At 40.7% G+C, this 20,469-nt stretch overlaps 1 protein-coding gene across 1 annotated transcript in view; it reads right to left on the minus strand.

Annotated features, from left to right (window-relative positions):
• The window catches only part of prkar2aa (protein kinase, cAMP-dependent, regulatory, type II, alpha A), a 246,097-nt gene that overhangs the window by 12,657 nt on the left and 212,971 nt on the right, over positions 1-20,469 (minus strand). Inside the window, exons 6-8 of the mRNA XM_080218686.1 lie at positions 12,454-12,607; positions 2,661-2,762; positions 25-99 (exon numbers count right to left, since the gene is read on the minus strand). Of these exons, the coding sequence (XP_080074812.1) occupies positions 25-99; positions 2,661-2,762; positions 12,454-12,607 (331 nt within the window). The remainder of the gene's footprint in view (positions 1-24; positions 100-2,660; positions 2,763-12,453; positions 12,608-20,469) is intronic.

Here is a 20,469-nt window from a genome sequence, read left to right on the forward strand (position 1 = left end):
ATACTTGGTAAACCAATTACTTACCTGTGAAATGATAAGTTCATTGTCCTGAAATGATCTTTCTCCTATTACATCAACAATCTTCATTCTTTCTGAAGCCTGAAACAGAAGTAATGATTAGGGAGATTGCCAGCAAAAGTCAAGGTGAATAACAAAGCTCAATTAAATGGACAGCAAATACTTTGGGTATTACTGCAACGTAACCAGCATAGGTTAAAAGGTCACGTTGAGGAATTGAGTAGTTTTCAGAGCATAGGAACAGGATAGTCATTTAACTCCTTGAGTCTGTTGTCATTCAATGAGATCATGAGTGATCTGTGATTTAACTCCATAGGCCTGCCTTTAGTTAGCAAAGATCTATCAATATCAGATTTAAAATTCACAAGTGCGTTAGTATTAATTATCATTTGTGAAAGAAAGGCTCACTCAGACTTTGGAAACAGCATGTTTCAAAACAATGATCAAAGTCTACCATGTAGTGGTTCTTACATTAGTTATTTCTGCATGCAAGACCTAGGCAACCTACTGCATCACAGAACACAACTAGAAGCATTCCATTTTTAGTCAGATTTACTTGCAACATCAGATGGTCAGACAAAATCCCCAGAACTGATGTTCTTGCAAAACGCTGCATACCTGATTGAGAGCATGCTCAGAGCTCAGCTTCGCTGAGTCGGTCACATGCTTAGCAGGGTTCATGCAGTGTTCTACGGCCAGCTGAACATGGAGACTTGCACCACAGGACGTCCCAAAATGAAAGTCAATCTCAGGGCTTGCAAGAGGATTGGCTCTAATAGAAGACAAAGCTTGGATAAGAGGGGAATTTTCAGGGTGCAACCTGTGGCTAATGGAATCCCGGAAGGAGCAGCGTGGGACCACAATTGTTTACAATATATTGTAATTATATATTGATTAATTAATTTTATGTAGGAAGTGAAGGCACTATTGCCAAGTTTGTGGACGATAAAAAAATGGGCGGGAAGGCAAGTAGTATGAATGACACAGTTTAGAGGGATTCGGATAGGCTAAGTGAGTGGGCAAAAACTTGGCTGATGGAATATAATGCAGAAATATGAGAAGTTATGCAAGTTGATAGAAAAAATAAAGCAGCTGTATGTTATTTAAATGGAGAAAGACTGCAAAAAGCAGCAACTAGGAGGCATTTGGGGGTCCTCATGCAAAAATCACAAACCGTTAACATACAGGTTCAGCAGTTAATAGAAAAGGCAAATGGAATGTTGTCCTTTATTTCAGGGGAATAGAGTATATAACTATTTAAGAGTTCGTTAGACCACACTTTTGGTCCCCTTATCTAAGGGGAGAAAAACTGACATTGGAGGCTGTCTGGAAAAGGTTCACTTGGTTGATCCCAGGTACAGAAGGGATTTTCTTATGAAGATAGGTTGAGTAGGGTTGTACCTGTACTCACTGAAATGAGAGATGACCTTATGGAGTCATACAAGATTCTCAGGGTGCTTGGCAGGGGAGATGCTGAAAGATTATTTCCTTTTATGGGAGAGTCTAGGATAAAAGGCATATTCTCAGGGAAAGTGGTCATCCACTTAGGACAGAGATGAGGAAGAAGTTCTTAGAGGGTAGTTAACTTCTGGAATTCTTTACTGCAGAGGGTTGTAGAGGCTGGATCATTATGTTCAAGGCTGAGATAATCAGCAAGGGCAATTGGGATAAGATGGGAAAGTGGAGTTGAGGATTCTCACATCAGGTCAGTCATGATCTCATTGAATGGCAAAGCAGACTCAATGGGCCAAATAACTGTCTTCTGCTCCTTTGTCTTACGATCAAGTACAATCTTGGTCAAACCCACAGAGAAATCTCTGTCATCAGGTGATTTTGACATTTGAGGGGAACAGAGACAGGTGTCTTCAGATCAAGCAAGTATGTCCCAAAGCCAATGCCTCAACTCATCCTTCTACACAGACTTTAGATGCAGCATTTGCAATCGGTTATACAGAGAGAGATGTGGCCTACCACCGAATACAAAATGACATCAACCTAGACCACAAACCAGTCCTTTTTTTTTAAAGAAAAACTTGCTGAACACTCATTCATCAAAGCAACAAGAAAATCCATCAAGAAAGGTTACATTTTTAACCATTCTTATTTTAACTATTCAGATTATAGGAGAAGAACCTTTTAATAGCATTCTAAAGTATTTAATACACTTCAAACAAAATATAGTAAATGAGGCACTGGTCAATATGGGTCTATCAAAATTGGGGAAATGCTGAGAGTCATCGCATAAACCTCAAAGCAGCTGCTGTAGAATAAAACTAGCGGTACCTTCAAACAGCTTATTTGCCCTGGACAGTAAAGACAGATGCAAATCTTTGTCACATGCAGATGGTCAAACAGGCCCCGCGCCAAGTCTGTCAATCTCTTGAACAGTCAGTTACAATATTAAAAGACCCAAGGTTTTTGCAACGCAAGAATTGTTTTCTCAATAAAGCAGGAAGACTGTGAACCCCAGACTCTGATCACCTATACCAACCACTCCACCCCAAATAAAATCTATTTTCCTTATCTGATTGGAGATAGAACTGATTCACTTCACGCTGCATTCTACCATCAAGCTGCTGACAGATCATGGACAAAAGATTTGAGGAAAGTTTAGTTCTGTAAAGTGAATGAAATGACTGTACCTCGAGGGACTTCAGCAGTGGTACTGATTCAATGAATGTTTCAAACATCTTCCTCTTTTTTGCATTGTTTTTCACAATTATCCGTCGAAAGGTACCACGATCCTACAAAGCACAGGGAAATCAACTGGTAGAAATCAAAACCGAGAGAAAACATCACATTTTTAAAATACTGGAATACTTCAAGTTACAGGTGCCAGACATCTCAACCACTTTTCCCTTTGTCTCTACTTCGCAGAGCACAGAGACAGCAGCAGGGTTGCGTTTCAGCAGTTGATGCCGTTATTTTTGGAATGAAAAGTATTGCTATTTATATTCTCCAGGTGCTTTTTAACATGAATAACCAGGTCCCATTAGAGTTGTCACTTGTTGAGCTTTTGATGCTAATATCCTGCTGTTGCAATATTTATTGAGGGATAAGTGTTTGGTGAGGACATAGGTAATTGAAGGGATTAAAAACAAAGTAAGCAAAGGAATACGTATGGAAAAATATAAGCATACAAGCTGGCTGAATGAATGGATTTCTATACCTGAAGTACTGAGGGGAGAGTAAGTCAGAGAACTAGTTTTTGTATTAACTGAAGTTTAGACAATGGGAGTTTATCCTTTAACCAGTGGAACATCAGAATAGTTAAGTCTGTGTCAGATGCATGGCTGAGGGTTTCAGAAACAGAAGGAATGATGCAAGTAGAATGGGTGGTTCTCATGATTGATTTATAAATCACTATCTGGAAAGATGGTGGAAGCAGATTCAATAGTAACAATTACAAGAATATTGGATAACTAGTATTGAAACACCAGTACCAGAGCTCTTTTAATGAGCTGAATGGCCTCCTTTGCTGTACATCTTTCAGTGCAGTACCCATCACTCCTGTGCTTTCTGATCTATATACTTTCCAGTACATTAAAGCCTCCTCTTTCGGTTCAAAGCCCTAAATTGTCCTTGCTGCCACCCCCATGCCCCCTAATCATTAATCTCCTCCAGTTCTATAATCCTCCCAAATTGCAGTGCATCTCTAATTCTAGTTACACTCATTTCCAAATTTAATTATTCCACCATTGACACCCAGTTGCCTGGGCCTCAAGTTCCAGAATTCCCCCCTCTTCTTTTATAATGCTGAGTACGGTTTTTTTAAAACTTTTTCTTGGTTGTTACTGCTCAGGAAGATGGTGGAAACACTGAATTCTTTCCAAAGGAAACCGGGTACTCAAGGAAAATAAACTTATAGGGTTATGGGAATAGAACAAAGCAGGAATGGCACTGCTTGGATTGCTTTACAGAAAGCTGGCTTGGACTTGATACATCAAATGGCCCCTTTCAATGCATTATGGGTGGCAATGTAGTTAGCATTGTTGCCTCATAGCACAGGGACCCAGGTTCAATTCCAGCCTCAGGTGACTGTGTGGAGCTTGCACGTTCTCACTGTCTACATGGGTTTCCTTCGGGTGCTCTGGCTCTTCCCACACTCCAAAGATGTGCGGGTTAGGTTGATTGGCTATGCTAAATAGCCCCTTAGTGTCGGCAGACTAGCAGGTTAATGCGTGGGGTTAGAGCCTGAGTGGGATTGTCGTCGGTGCAGACTCGATGAGCCGAATGTAGGGATACTATAATTATGACTTTGATTCTATACCTCTATCGCAACATGACAAGCTTAAATATGCGGTTCACATTATAAAGCTGGCAAAGGAATTACTAAGGATTTAATAAGCCAATATGACTTTAAGATAGAGATCAAGTTCTGCTTGTACATCTTGGCCTAACTGTCCTTAGCTCACAAATGTTACTTCACCTGGAGGCTACTTGGTTTTGAATTCCCACATATGATGAAATGGGAGTTTGAGGAGATTATTTTCATTGTACAGGGCAAGATTATCTAGGTGCAAGGCTGATTGCAACAGGACACATTTTTACACATGCGCAGTGAGAATTTTTCAATGGAGGAAGAATAATTTTAGAATTGAAGTGCTAAAATATCACAATAAAAAGTGACAAGCTGTCAGGTACAGTAAAACGTAACCAAGCTGTCACAGTAAAAACGAACAAGCACTCATGGCAAAAAAGAACGCAGCAAAACCTCATTGCAAAAAAGACAGCCTCTATAGGAGGAAAAACATTCAACCACTGTAGGAACAGATGTAATCATTCACCCCCGTGAGCCTGTGCTGCAGCATAAAAAAGTAATGACCTCTCAGTTATTAAAAAGAGTAGTTCTCATAGTAATAGTGACAAAACCTCAATAAAAAGACAAATTCTCATGATAAAAACAGTTAAAGCTTGTCTCAAGTAACAGTGATCAAGCTCAAACTAATTAGATTTTTAGCATGGGTGAAAAAGTATCTAAGATACAAAGAAAGCAAAGGCAGCAGGTGAAAAGATTACTCCAGTTACAACATTTTTGACTTAAATTTTGCTGTCAATATTCCCAACCATGAAAACAATCATTTATGTTTGCCTTAAGATAAACTATAAGGTTTTTAAAAAGGCATTTGTACTCCAAAGGATATATCATAAGTTTCTGGGTGTCTGTCTGCCCTCACAGTGATTCTAGTCAATTCCTGATATCAAACTAAGTTGGTACAATACTTCAGCATGCCCAGCAGATGGGAGTATCGGAATGAATTTCCAGTTTCCATCAAAGCTGTCAAACTAGTCTGATTTGGAGAATAAGCATTGAATAATACATCTGTGGAGAGAGAAACATAGTTAATCTTTCAGGCCAACAACCTTCCATCAGAATTCTTACACCACCTCTATTTCCTCTTTCAATGGATGCTGCCAATTGAAAGAGTTAGTGTAAGAATTTTGACAGAAGGTCATTGACCAGAAACATGTTTTTCTCTGCACAGATGCTGGCATTTCAGAATTTCCTGTTCTTATTTCAGGCTTTCAGCATCAGTAGCATTTTGCTTTAATATTACTACATAAAGGAGTTTGAAGGGCAGCACAATGACACTCAGTGCCAGGAACCTGGGTTTGATTCCAGCCTTAGCTGTGTGTACAGTCTGCACATTGTTCACATGTCTGCTCTGATTTCCTCTGGGTGCTCCGGTTTCCTCCCACAGTCTAAAGAAGTGCAGGTTAGGTGGATTAGCCACAGTAAATGCATGGGATTATGAGGATAGGGCAGAGGGGAGGCCCGAGTGTGATGCTCTTTCAGAGAATTGGTGCAGAGTCAATGGGCCAAACGGCCTCTTTCTGCACAGAGATTCTCTGGCTCTATGTAGTGGTCGGGGCTCGAGTCAGCACTGGTACTTCACAGCATAGTAACATGCCGATGCTAGGTAAAATGTCTGCATAGCTTCCACACTGAATGCAGTGTCCTACCTAGGTCATTAATGGATTTCCATGATGCGGCAGTTACAATGCAGCTATCAAACACTACTGACAATATCTGATTTGTGCTCTCAGGTCAAAGACATAGCTCTGCATTTCTATGTGTGGTGCCCTGTTGCAACAATTGAAAACTATTGACAGCATAAAAATGTATATGCCCAGTCTTGGTGCATTTCTGTACAAGTATCCAGGAGGTTCAAAGTATGCTCCAAGTCATTCATAGATGGGCAGGCAGTGGTCCAGTGGTACTGTTTCTGGGTAAGTAATCCAGAGATGCAGGATAATGCTCTGGCGATTGGGGCTCTAATTTGAATAAGAAACAAAAAAATCTGAAATTAAAAATCTAATGATAGCCACTCATCAGGAAAATAGAAATAGTTTTAAAGGATTTATTTGTTTTAAGCGGGTTTAATTTAGCATTTCTGTATAAGGGCAAACCTATAGTTAGATCCATGCTAAACAATGGTGTTTGTATGTGTGGTAGTTCAGTCAGTTTAAACGGTGCTGTTATTGTGCTTAGAGGGGGTTACAGCATGAAAATAAACAAGCTGGCAGGAGATAAAGTCATTGCTCAGCAACCAGGGCACTTTTAAAGTAGGAAGTTTGTTTGAGGTTTGTTACAAACAAGCTTGGTTTCAGAATGGAGTGTTACTTTTGAAAACTGTATACATTTGTGAAGCTAAGAGGGGTAAAAGGCGTATTCTATTATAATCAAACTTTTCTTGTTTAATAAATGTTTTTTTCTTGTTAAAACTAATTTGCATTTCTGTAACTGTTCTGCCACGCTTTCGGAAAAAAAATTAAAAGTTAATCTTTTGAATCAGGGTTCCATTCAAGAATCTTCCCAACCAGTTGTAATACTAACTGGGATCGATCTTCATAAAAATCCATCTGATTCACCAATGTCCTTTAGTGAAGGAAATCTGCCAGCATATATAAAAATGAGGCGTCAACCTGATGAAGCTACAGCACAGGATGGACAGTACAAAGGAGGTCAACAAAAATCTCCAAACTCTCTAACTCCCGAGGATGTTAAGGATCAGATCAGAAACTCAAGGTGTTTTATGAAATTAGCCTAAACCCTAACTTTTACATTTGATTCTCACATCAGGTGAGCATAAGGTGATCTACTCCAGGCTGACAAATATTTACACCATTCAAGCTAAGCAACAACCATCTCCAACATGAAAAATTTAACTTCTATAGCTTGACATTCCATGCCATTACTATCACTGAATCCTCCACAATCAACACCTGGAGGTTACCATTGAACAGAAACTCAACTGGATGACCCATGAATACTGTGGCTGCAAGAGCTCAAAAGCTAGGAATACTGCAGCAAATAACTCACCTCTCGACTCCCCAAAGTCTATCATCTACAAGGCACAAGTCAGGAATGTGATGGAATACTGTCCACTTGCCTGAATGAGTGCAACTTCAACAACACGCAAGAAGCTTGATGTCATCCAAGACAAAGTAGCCCACTTGATTGTTTGTGGAAAGAATGCCATTCACTCCCTCCATCACCGACACAACAGTAGCAGCAACGTGACAAGATGCACACAGCAGGAACTCACCAAAGCTCCCTAGATAGTACCTTTCAATTCCACTACCATTACAATCTAAAAGGCCAAGGGCAGCAGATCCATGGGAACATCACCACCTGGAGATTCCCCTCCAAACCACTCACCATCCTGACTTGAAAATATATCACTTTTTCTTCACTGTCATTGGATCAAAATCTAGTACACCCTCCCTAACGATATTTTGGGAATATCTCACCACCACCTTTCAGTGCCAATGAATTCTGGCCACCGCCACCTTTCAGATGGGCAACGAATGCTGGCCTAGCCAGCAAAGTCCACATCCTTTGAATAATTTTTCAAAAAAATTGGTAGCATACTGTCAAACAACAATCGGTATTTATATAGTTCCTTTAGCATAACTAAACGTCTCAAAGCACTTCACATGAGCATTATAAAGCAAAATGCATTTCTGAATTAGCACAGGACACAAGATAGACCTAAGCTAGAGAAGTGAATATTGTCTGGGTACCACATTTTCGGAAAGATGCGAAGACATTGGCAAGAGTTCAGAAGATGTTTATGAGAATGACTCCAGGGATGAGAAACTTCAGTTACTAAGATAGATTGGAGAAGTCAGAGCTCCTTTCCTTGGAGAAAAGAAGGCCAAGGGGAGATTTGACAGAAGTATTCAAAATAATGGGGGCCTGGAGTCAGGCCTTTCCCGCTCGTGAAAGGATTGAAAATGAGAGAGCACGGATTTAAAATGATTTGCAAAAGAAGCAAAAGCAATACAAAAAGAAAAATTTTCACATGGCAAGTGATTGGGGACTGGAATATGTGGCCTTCACGTAGTGGAGGGAGGTTCAATCAAGGCATACAAGGGAGCATTAGATGACTATTGAAAAGAAACAATCTGAAAGGTTACAGGGAGAAGGCACGAAATGGAATGCGAGTTTGACAAAGTACCTCATAAGAGGTTATTGCAGAAGGTCAGGGGACATGGAGTTGGGGGTAGGGTGTTAGCGTGGATAGAGGATTGGTTGTCAAATAGGAGGCAGAGAGTGGGGGTCAACGGGTGCTATTCGGATTGGCGGATGGTGACTAGTGGAGTGCCCCAGGGGTCGGTGCTGGGGCCTCAGCTTTTTACCATTTATATAGATGATCTGGAGGAGGGAACTGAGCGTAGGGTGTCGAAATTTGCGGATGACACCAAGATTGGGGGAACGGCAAATTGTGCGGAGGGTGTGGAGAGTCTGCAGAAGGATCTAGATAGGCTGGGCGAATGGGCCAGGAAATGGCAAATGGAATTTAATGTTGGCAAGTGTGAGGTGGTCCACTTTGGTAGGAAGAATGGTAGGAAGGACTATTACTTACGGGGCGAAAAACTGCAGCAGGCGACGGTGCAGAGGGACCTCGGGGTCCTTGTGCATGAGTCGCAAAAACCCAGCCTGCAGGTGCCGCAGGTGGTCAGGAAGGCAAATGGGATGCTAGCCTTCATAGCGAAGGGGATTGAATATAAAAGTAGGGAGGTCTTGCTGCAGCTGTATAGGGCATTGGTGAGGCCGCAGCTGGAGTAATGTGTGCAGTTTTGGGCGCCGCACCTGCGCAAAGATATTTTGGCCTTGGAGGGAGTGCAGAGGAGGTTTACTAGGCTGATACCGGAGTTGAGGGGGTTGAGCTATGAGGAGAGGCTGAATAAACTAGGCTTGTACTCGTTGGAGTTTAGAAGAATGAGGGGAGATCTCATTGAGACGTATAAGATGATGAATGGGATGGATAGGATAGAGGTGGAGAGACTCTTCCCGCTCAAAAAAGACAGTAGGACTAGGGGGCACAGCCTCAAGATAAAGGGGGGGCGTTTTAGAACGGAGTTGAGGAGGAACTTCTTCACTCAAAGGGTGGTGAATCTCTGGAATTCTCTACCCGTTGAATTGGTGGAGGCTGCCTCGCTAAATATTTTCAAGAAGCGGGTTGATGGGTTTTTGATAAGAGAGGGGATTAAGGGTTATGGGGAGAGGGCGGGAAAGTGGAACTGAGCCACGACAGATCAGCCATGATCTTATTGAATGGCGGGGCAGGCTCGAAGGGCCAGATGGCCTACTCCTGCTCCTATCTCTTATGTTCTTATGAGTTGTGGAGACTCAGTGCAGACACGATGTGCCTACTGGCCCTGTCCTATGCTAAAACAATTCTGTTAATCTGTGGCCTATACAGGAGATAGTCTTCTTTTCAGAAGACTAAAGAAATTTGGCACGTCAGCTACGATTCTCACTAACTTTTACAGGCGCATCATAAAAAGCACTCTTTCTGGTTGTGTCACAGCTGGGAATGGTTCCTGCTCTGCCCAAGACTGCAAGGAACTACAAAAGGTCGTGAATGTAGCCCAATCCATCATGCAAACCAGCCTCCCATCCATTGACTTTGTCTACACTTCCCACTGCCTCAGCAAAGCAGCCAGCATAATTAAGGACCCCACTCACACCAGACATTCTCTCTTCCACCTTCATCCTTCGGACAAAAGATACAAAAGTCTGAGGTCACGTACCAACCCACTCAAGAACTGCTTCTTCCCTGCCAACGTCAGGCTTTTGAATGGACTTATCATGCATTAAGTTGACCTTACTCTATACCCAAGCTATGACTGTAACACGACATTCTGCACTCTTGTTTTCTTCTCTATGAATGATTTATTTTGTCTGTATAGCGCGCAAAAAACAATACTTTTCACTGTATGTTAATACAGGTGACAATAATAAATCAAATCAAAGGATATTGGGCAGATGAACCAAAAGCTTTGTCAAAGAGGTAGGTTTGAAGAAACATGTTACAGAAGGAAGAGACAAATCAGAAAGGTTTAGGGATTGAATGCAGATATCTGGCTAGAGGAGATTACAGAGATAAGAAGTGGAAAGGCAACAAGTATTTTGAAAACCAGGGTGAGAATATTGAAAACTAGGCGTTGTTTAAAAGGGATCCAATTGCTTCATCTACACCCAGATACCACTGTAAACATTCAGACATAAATTACGGTTTAGCAACAGGTGAGCTGAAAGAGTGCCAGTGCAGTTTCGTGCAATGTTATGGAGGTGGAAATGGGCACTCTTGGTGATGACACAGCTATGTATTTGGAATCTTATCTCATGGTTAAATCTGACATGTACATTTCAAGCAGTCTGCTTCAGCCTCAGACAGTCACTGCAAAGACGAATGGAGGCAGTGACTAGGGAACAGAGTTTTTGGTGGAGACCAAAGCCAATGGCTTCAATCGGAATCTACAGAGAAATTTTTTCCGGTTCAATCTAATACCAGAAAATCATCTGATAATTTAGAGAAGGTGGAGGAGTCACAAGAGGGAAAATTGTGTATTGTCAGCATACTTGTGAAAACTGACGCTGTTTTCAGATGTGGCTGAGTGGTAACAAGTAAGCGAGAAAAGGAGTGGGTAAAGGATAGTTTCATGGGGGACACTTAACGTAATGATGTAGCAGCAGGAAGAGAAAACATTCCAGATCTGTGACTTTATGATTCTGTAGATACACTTCAATAGACAAGAATGACATCAAGAGGGTGCAGTTAAAATCAGCTGGATGAAATTGGAAAGACTTGAGGAAGAAGATGGTGCCAATAACAAACCTGAGATGGTGTAAGGCTACTTTCACCATGGGATTTTAAACTACTCCCGCCTGGCACCAGGTCATAACTACACAAAGGCAATTTGTGAGTTACACCCTAAAATGGTTACCTGGTCAAAAATAAAACCAGATAATGAGCATTGAGAGTACTAGCAGATTGGTTAGTTACTAAACAGAATTTTTGTAGCACCACACAAGTATACAGACAAAACCCATGGCGCTGTGTGGGCTAGTAAAATGGGAAACATACTTATACTTGACTGACATTTAGTTGTGCATAGTGGCAAATATTTTAAGCCTGGATGCACACAATTTCTCTCTAAATCATTCATCTGATGAGCAATAAAATCATGGGACACACAAACAGTACCAGAGCCATTTTATTATATCCTTATAAATCATTGTTTGACTCGTGTGTGTGTGTCTGGACACATGCCTAGGGTTCCTGTAAGTTTATTATTTGATCAATACCAAAAGGTTGTTCCAGATTTTTCTCTAATGACTAGTTCCAATTATATTACAAAACAGCAACAGAGCCAGAGATCAGGAGATCAAACTGTTCACTTTCAGCTACCATGATAGTTCCCCACTTCAAAATCAACAGACAGCCCAGAACTATATAACCAAATAGCTAATCCATCTCTGAAACACGTACAGGCAAGACCAGCACTGCTATAGCACCTGGCCCAGCAGCTCATTTCTGGGGGTGATGGGCTTAAGGAAAGAAATAAATGATAGAAAATAAACAAGTCAGCCAATCAACATGTGAGAACAAAAGCACACGTTATGATGCTTAGGATTAACTGCCCTGCTTTCAGCATTTTGTATTTTTAATTCCATACTTTTTCATTGACAGTTTTAGTTTTCCTTTTTGTTTAATTTTACTGTCACCATCTTGATACTCTGTATTGCCTTGGGTCTCACGTTTAAGACAGGCTCCTACACCTTTCAGAATCTCTGATGACCCTGACCCATCCCTGTTGCTCATGCTCTATCCCTGACTGATCGGTCAAAGTCGATCATAATACACACAGCCTCATCCTTGAGCTGTGCGAGTAATGCAATGGAAGATGTACCTGTATACTTACTTCAGGAACAAGGTTTTTCAAATAAATTTTTTTCAAGAAAGTGAATAGAAGCACAATTTCAGAATATTAGAAACTCATTGCGGTTTCACTAAAAAACGAACGGGGCAAACCTTCATAAATATTTATACGCTGTAAATACATATCCAGAGGTGTATATCCTTCACTTCAAACAAGGGCCACTTATTGAATCCTTGATCATAACGCAGTGTTACTTACCAGCCCCCAAAGGGCTCCTTCTGTGGTAGCAACAATTGTAGCAGCTCTTGGAGTGTTATACATCAGTGCCAGCTCACCAAAGCTGCCGTGATTGTCATATTTACCAACGAGTAGAGGTTTCCCATCCTTATTTACATAAATATCGTATGTACCCCTGTCAGGAGAGATTGGAGAGGAATAAATTGAGAATTTGGCAAATGAAATAAACTTAAACCAGGGTCCAATATTCAAAACTTTTAAAAGGAGTCTTGTTATAACAGTGCAACATCAGCTAATTTCTTGCAGCTATTGGATGAATCACTTAACTAATTATGGAGGGAGCTCTTCCAATGGCTCCGTTATACATTCAATGTCCAATGTGGATCAAAGCCACACAGGCCAGCAATGCCTCAAATTCAAAATTCATTTTGCAGAGTCAGCAAATTTCAGGTGACGTTGGCAGGAGGATACTCTGCGTGCACTTTTAGGGAGAACATAGAACCCTACAGTGAAGAGGCCCTTTGGCCCATTCAGTCTGCACCGACCACAACCCCATCCAGGCCCTATCCCCATTTCCCTACATATTTTACCCACTAATCCCTCTAACCTATGCATCTCAGGACACTAAGGGGCAATTTTAGCATGGCCAATCAACCTAACCCGCACATCTTTGGACTGTGGGAGAAAACCGGGGCAGCCAGGGGAAACCCACGCAGACACGAGGAGAACGTACAAACGCCACACAGACAGTGACCCGAGCCAGGAATTGAACCCAGGTCCCTGGAGCTGTGAAGCAACAGTGCTAATCACTGTGCTACCGAGCCACCCATGTTAATACAGGTGACAATAATAAATCCAAACAAAGGATATTGGGCAGATGAACTGAAAGCTTTGTCAAAGAGGTAGGTTTGAAGAGGTTTGGTCGAGAGACTGAACACTGTATATTGATCCAATGCGTGCACATACAGCGGGTGGCAGAGGTTAGCACTGCCACTTCACAATGCCAGGCACCCAAGTTCGATTCCTGACTTGGGTCACTGTCTACACAGAGTTTGCACATTCTGCCCTGTCTGCGTGGGTTTCCTCCGGGTGCCCCGGTTTCCTCCCACAGCTCCAAAGTGCCGCTTAAGTACTACGGCCATACTAAATTGTCCCTCTGTGTTCGAACAGGTGCCAGAGTGTGGCGACAAGGGAATTTTCACAGTAATTTCATTGCAGTGTTAATGCAAGTCTACTTGTGGCACTAATAAATAAACTTAAAAACTTTAATTTGGCAATTTGAATAGGGTATTGGTGAATAGTCATGGTGTCATAACCCAACCAAAACTGTTGGGGAAGTAAATACTTTAGTGCTGTGAGGCAGCTGTGGTAACCACTCTGCCACTGTGCTGCCCTAGCATCCATAGAAAACCACATTAATGCTCTTCAGAAACACATATACCAACTATTCATCAAAGGATGCACACCTTGCACTGTCAAGGGAAGTTGATTGGTCTGCAAGCAGTCATATAACAAAGCTAGATTAAGTCTAAAAGTTTATTTAAACATGGGCATGAATGCAGCAATCAGCAAGGCAAAGAAAATTTAAAAAAGTGAAACCACTTCATTTCACAGCATTATGACTGAACAGTTATGTGCTAACATAAAATGAATCTTAAAACAGGATTGGCTGACAAAATATTAGCCTTATCTATGCTGTTCAATGTCTCTTTGGATTAAATGTTGTCAAATGTTGAGAGTCAGTAATGAGAGAAATTACTTCTAACAGACAACCTATGCTAGATTTATAGCATCAAATCATAACTACTTGAACTCCTCAAGCTGAGGAAGGAAGCAAGTTTGAAAGTGACACACAATGAAAGGCTCTCCAGAAGAAAGATACTTAGTAATGTCATCAATGGATACGAAATTGCACCTTACAATTCAACAAAATGGATTAGATATGCACAACTAGTATTTATACCTAGATAAGTTCGTGCAATTCTCCTCCCTTCCTTCCTTTCTGGGCTAGTCTCTTACCCACTGACAACCTTCAATTAACACATCTCATGTTACCACATTTTCTGACTAGCTTATAGCACAGAGGGCATTCACAACTATGCCAGGTCTTTACCGGACATCTGCACCTGGATTTCTTTTTGTACTACTCGCTGGATGGAAAATTAAGGATCTTGGATTACTTTTTTTCTTCCTTCCTCAAATATCCTGATTTATCACAGACAAGGAGTAAGACTTGTAATATATTGATCTGTATGATCTAGTCCAACACTAGAAGAATCCTTTGACGATTCATAGAATCCCTACAATACAGAAGGGGCCATTTAGCCCATTGAGACTGCACCGACAACAATCCACCGAGGCCCTATCCCCATGCATTCACCCTGCTAGTCCTCCTGGCTAAGGGGCAATCCACCTAACCTTCACATCTTTGGGAGAAAAATAAAGCACCCAGAGGAAATCCACAAAAGTACTTTACTGCTGTGTGGCAGCTGTAGTAACCTCTGTGCCACCGTGCTGCCCTATCATCCATAGAAAACTACATTAATGCCAGCTATTCATCAAAGGATGCACAGCTTGCACTGTCAAGGGAGGTTATCTTGACTGGTCTGCAAGCATTAGTCATCTAACTTAAAACTAGATGAAGTGTAAAACTTTATTTAAACATGGACCTGAATGTACACCTATGGCATGACTGCTAATCTGAAAACTTTTGGAATTTGCATAGATATAAATGTAGCTTTAGGGCAGTGCATATAAAATACAGGATGTAAGTAAGGATAAGTAAAATATTTGAATTTTGTTTTTGCCTATGTGCTGTAGAAAACAAAAAGAATATTGATAGACTATGATCCATTTGACATACACAGTGATAATAATCAAAACAGGGATAGGAAAGGAGAATTGGGAGGAGGAAGGACAGTCAGGCAAAAGCGTCTAAAAACTTAATTTGTTGAATTCTTACTTGAGTGTCTGAAGTACTAAAATTATGCACAACTTTGAACCAGTTTTTCTTAACAGCAGTGTAGCATCACATTTCACAGGACATGAGCTGAAAACTTTAAAAGTTAACTGGTTTACGGCATCTGGATTAACAGTAGCCAAAGGTTAAATATAACTTTGCAGCCCTGTAATTTAGGATTTATGTAACCAAGTTCTACTTCACAAGGATCATACAAAATGAGTATAGATTCTCCAACATGTCAAGTTCAAATAAACAAACAGTCATTCAGGATCAGCTACGTACTACAAAAGAAACCTTTTTTCACTTTATATCAGTTGACTTGTTAAGTTTAATCTTGAATTTCTTCATTCATCAATAGGAGCAAAAAAGTTTACTGCACATACTGATCCCCACAATTTTCTAGGGTGTTGGGCATGAGAAATGTTAATTTCAGATTCACTATGACTATCGCCTCTGTATGGACATGTATTTCTTTTTAAGCCTGTGCTCAAATTTAGACTGTTTTATTTCATGAGTTTGTTTAATTATTTGCCATCTTTTCTTCCTTTTTTTCATTTTTTTTCAATCTATTTTGAATGTAAACTTTAACATCTAACATAATTTCTTAAGATTTTGGCCTAGGAGTGATTATCGTAACACAGCTAAGACCTCACGTGCATATTTTATAAAAATATAGCTTGGTGAATTTCTAAAATTTTAAAAACAGGAAAAATACTAAAAAGGATGAAGTTATGTCTGCCTGAACAAAAAGAAACTTTATTAGTATCAGAGCTGACAGAGAGGTTGACACCTTTGTTGTCTCTGAAGATACACTATAATAAACATGGTTGCAGAGACCACATTCAAAAGGAATGATGCATTTCATAAGCCAGGCCTGGCCACTCCTGAGTCTCCTAGTTTGCTAGGACAAAGAACCCTGAAATCTCCTTTCAAATTGCTAATGGTTGGAACATTAATAATCTCAGGAACACATACCTAGTTGTTGAAAGTCGTACTCCCCAGGGATCAATGTTGGCACCCTTGTTTTTTCTGATTTATATAAATGATTTAGGAGATGGATACGGACAGCAAAATCTCTAAGTTGGCAGAAGATACTAAGCTGGGGAAAATATCATGAGGATGACGCAGAGTGACTTCAGAGGAGCTGGCCAGACGGGCAGACATCTGGCAGCTCAATTTCAATGCGATGAAAATATGAGGTAATGCATTTTGGTAGAAGAAACATAAGGAGACAATACAGGCTCAACGGTACAACTTTGAGGGGAGTACAGCAGCAAAGGGACCTCGGGATTCATTTCTTAATTTTTGAAGATGGCCAGGCAAGTTGAAACAGTTGATAAGTCAACTTATAGGATTCTTAGGGCTAGGAATAGAGGCATATAGAAGCAAGAAAGTGATGCCACACCTCTATAAATCATTGGTCAGACCACATTTGAACTGGACCACATCCAGTTCTGGGCACCTTACTTAAGGATATTAAAGCCCTAGAAAGAGTGCAAAGGAGATTTATTGGAATGATATCAGAAATGAGGAATTTTAAATACAAGGAAAAACTAGAGAAATTGGATTTATTCTCCTTGGAGCAGAGGATTAAGAGGTGACCTTATTGAGGTGTTCAATATTATCAACAATTTTGACAGGGTAAAGAGGACATTATGTTTCCTCTAGTTTGTATGTCAGTGACTAGGGTCACAATTTCAAAATGGTCAGCGAGAGAGCTCGGAGTGAGATGAGGAGAAACTTCCTTTACCTAGAGTTGTTGGAATTTGGTATGTGCTGCCTGGGAGAGCGGTGAAGGTGGATTCCATTGGAAGTTTCGAAGGAGAGCTGGAGACATATATGAAAGTAATTAGAAGGATACGGAGATAGGGGTGAAGAATGGGACTAGCTAGATAGCTCTTTTAGGAGCCGGTGTAGACATGATGGGCTGAATGGCCTCCTGTGCTGTAAAATTCTGAGATTCGAAGAGCTGACCTGTAAAGTGAACTGACGCCTATATCAAAAACCACATTTTCACCATTTATTATTTCTGCTGTTCCAAAGTACAACAATAAAAATACAGAGTTTCAATAAAATAAATTTTAACTTTAAATATTATACTTTTAGATATGCTTTTTTGCATTACGAACTAGTTTGCCAGCTTATGACTGGCCTCAGCTTGTCAACATTTACAGGGGAAATTTATACAAAACATCATATATTCCAGCATGTTCAATGGGGTGATCTTATTATTTCGGTTTCCTGATTACTCCAGTTTGAGACTATAAATTGTGGGGCAGTGATAGCAGCGTAGGGGATGCTGGTTTTCCTACATCCCCAGTGATGTTGGGCTAAACGGACATTTAATGCTGACCTGAAATTTGAGATCCCTTGCTGGTCCAGGCCAGCAGACAGAGGGGAGGATCTTTACTACCTGTAACGTGCACTTCCAATCCAATGTTTAAATAGTGATCGTGAATTCTGTTGATAGCTCACCAATAAAACAGACTTAAAGAACAACAATCCAAGTATAAGATCCCAGCATACCTAATATAGGAAACCATACAAAATTTAAAGCAGATGTCTATAAAAGCCATTTAGATTGTAAATTCATAAATCAAAAGAGGATTCCAAACTGCAGCTAGAGTATAGCTTGCTCTTAGCCAAAAAATGGTGAGTGATAAGTCTTTCAAACACATGGTGACAAAAGATGACTTCAAGAAAAAATAACAACATTAAAATGTTGTTAGCAGGTCTGAACTATTCTTTGCAGCTTTTAACTTTGAGCTTAAAATGACACATGTACAGCAAGTGACTCACTCGATGGTGAAAAGTTGTTTATTTCTATTTGGCGCAAGAATGGAAAGGGAACTGCGGCCAAATCATGGCTTATAAGGGAAATTAGAGATAATAGTAGATTCAGAAAAGAAGCATATAAATTGGCAAGAAAAAGCAACAGGCCTGAAGATTGGAGGTAGTTTAAAATTCAGCAAAGATGGACCAAAGAACTGATTAAGAAGGGGAAAAGAGAGTATGAAAGTAAACTAGCGGGGAACATAGGTTGATAGATATGTAAAGCGAGAAATATTGACAAAAACTAATATAAGCTGCTTCCATCACAAACAGGGGGGAATTCAGTATGGGGAACAAAGAAATGGCTGAGGAACTACATTCATACTTTGCTTCTGTCTTCACAAAAAAAAAGGCATGAATAATGTACTGGAAGTTCTGAGAAACACAAGTTTTAGTGAGGAGCTGAAGAAAATCTGTATTAGTAAATAAATGGTTTTGAGGAAATTAATGGGATAGAAATTGGATAAATCTCCAGGACCTGATCATCTTCATCCCAGAGTACTGAAGGAAGTGATCCTCGAAATAGTAGATCTTGGCCTTGGAGGGAGTGCAGAGGAGGTTTACTAGGCTGATACCGGAGTTGAGGGGGTTGAGCTATGAGGAGAGGCTGAATAAACTAGGCTTGTACTCGTTAGAGTTTAGAAGAATGAGGGGAGATCTCATTGAGACGTATAAGATGATGAATGGGATGGATAGGATAGAGGTGGAAAGACTCTTCCCGCTCAAAAAAGACAGTAGGACTAGGGGGCACAGCCTCAAGATAAAGGGGGGGCAGTTCAGAACGGAGTTGAGGAGGAACTTCTTCACTCAAAGGGTGGTGAATCTCTGGAATTCTCTGCCCGTTGAAGTGGTGGAGGCTGCCTCGCTAAATATTTTTAAGAAGCGGGTTGATGGGTTCTTGATAAGAGAGGGGATTAAGGGTTATGGGGAGAGGGCGGGAAAGTGGAACTGAGCCACGACAGATCAGCCATGATCTTATTGAATGGCGGGGCAGGCTCGAAGGGCCAGATGGCCTACTCCTGCTCCTATTTCTTATGTTCTTATGTTCTTATTGGTAGTCGTTTTCTAAAATTCTTAGATCTCTGGAATGGTTCCTACAGATCGGAGTGTAGCTAATATAAGCCAAGTAGAGCAAAAACAGGGAGCTATAGACCAGTGAGCCTCAAGTCAGTAGTAGGGAAGTTGCTAGAATCCATTATTAAGGATTTCATAGCACAACATTTGGAAAGGAGTGGTATAGTCAGACAAGTCAGCATAGATTTACAATGGGGAAATCATGCTAGACAGATCGACTGGAATTCTTTGAGGATGTAACAAGTAGAGTTGATCAGAGAGAATCAGTGGATCTGATTTATTTAGACTTTCAGAAGGGTTTCAACAGGGTCTCACCTGCAGATTATGTAAAGGTAAAGCATGTGGGATTACAAGTAGTATCTTGAGATCGATAGAAAGCTGGTTAGCAGACAGGAAACGAGTTGGAATAAATGGGTCTTTTTCCCAATTGGTAGACATGACAAGTAGGATACCACAGGGATCTGTGCTAGGACCCCAACTGTTCACATTATACATGAATGATTTTGAAGAGGGAACGAAACGCATCTTCTCCAAATTTGCACATGATACAAAGTTGGATGGAAGGGTGCATTGTGAGGAGGATGCAGAGATGATTGGACATGATTTGAACAGGCTGAGTGAGTGGCATATGCATGGCAGATGCAGTATAATGTACATAAATGTGAGATTATCCACTTCGGTAGCAAAAATAGGAAGGCAAGTTAGTTGAATGGGTGTAAATTGAGAGATGGGGCTACTCAGTGAAACCTAGGTGGCCTCATGCATCTGTCACTGAAAGTAAGTGCTCAGGTACAGCAGGGAGTAAAGAAGACAAGTGGTATGATGGCCTTCATAACTGGCGGAGTTGAGTATAGCAATAGGGACGTTTTACTGTAATTATATGTAGCTTTGGTGTCCTTATCTGAGGAAGGATGTCCTTGCTATAGAGGGGGTGCAGTGAAAATTTACTAAGTTGATTCCTGGGATGGCAGATCTGTCACATAATGAGACGAGACTAAATCAGTTTGAATTATATTCACTGGAGATTACAGTGAAAGGGGATCTCAAAGAAACTTATAAAAATCTACAGGGTTAAACAGGGTAGATTCAGAAAGAATGTTTTCAATGGTGGGGGAAATCCAGAACTAGAGATCATAGTTTGAGGATAAGGGATAAGCATTAGACTTTTT

The sequence above is a fragment of the Carcharhinus amblyrhynchos genome, chromosome 3, assembly GCF_965287045.1.
Source record: "Carcharhinus amblyrhynchos chromosome 3, sCarAmb.v2.hapA, whole genome shotgun sequence".
In the NCBI taxonomy this organism is placed as follows: domain Eukaryota; kingdom Metazoa; phylum Chordata; class Chondrichthyes; order Carcharhiniformes; family Carcharhinidae; genus Carcharhinus; species Carcharhinus amblyrhynchos.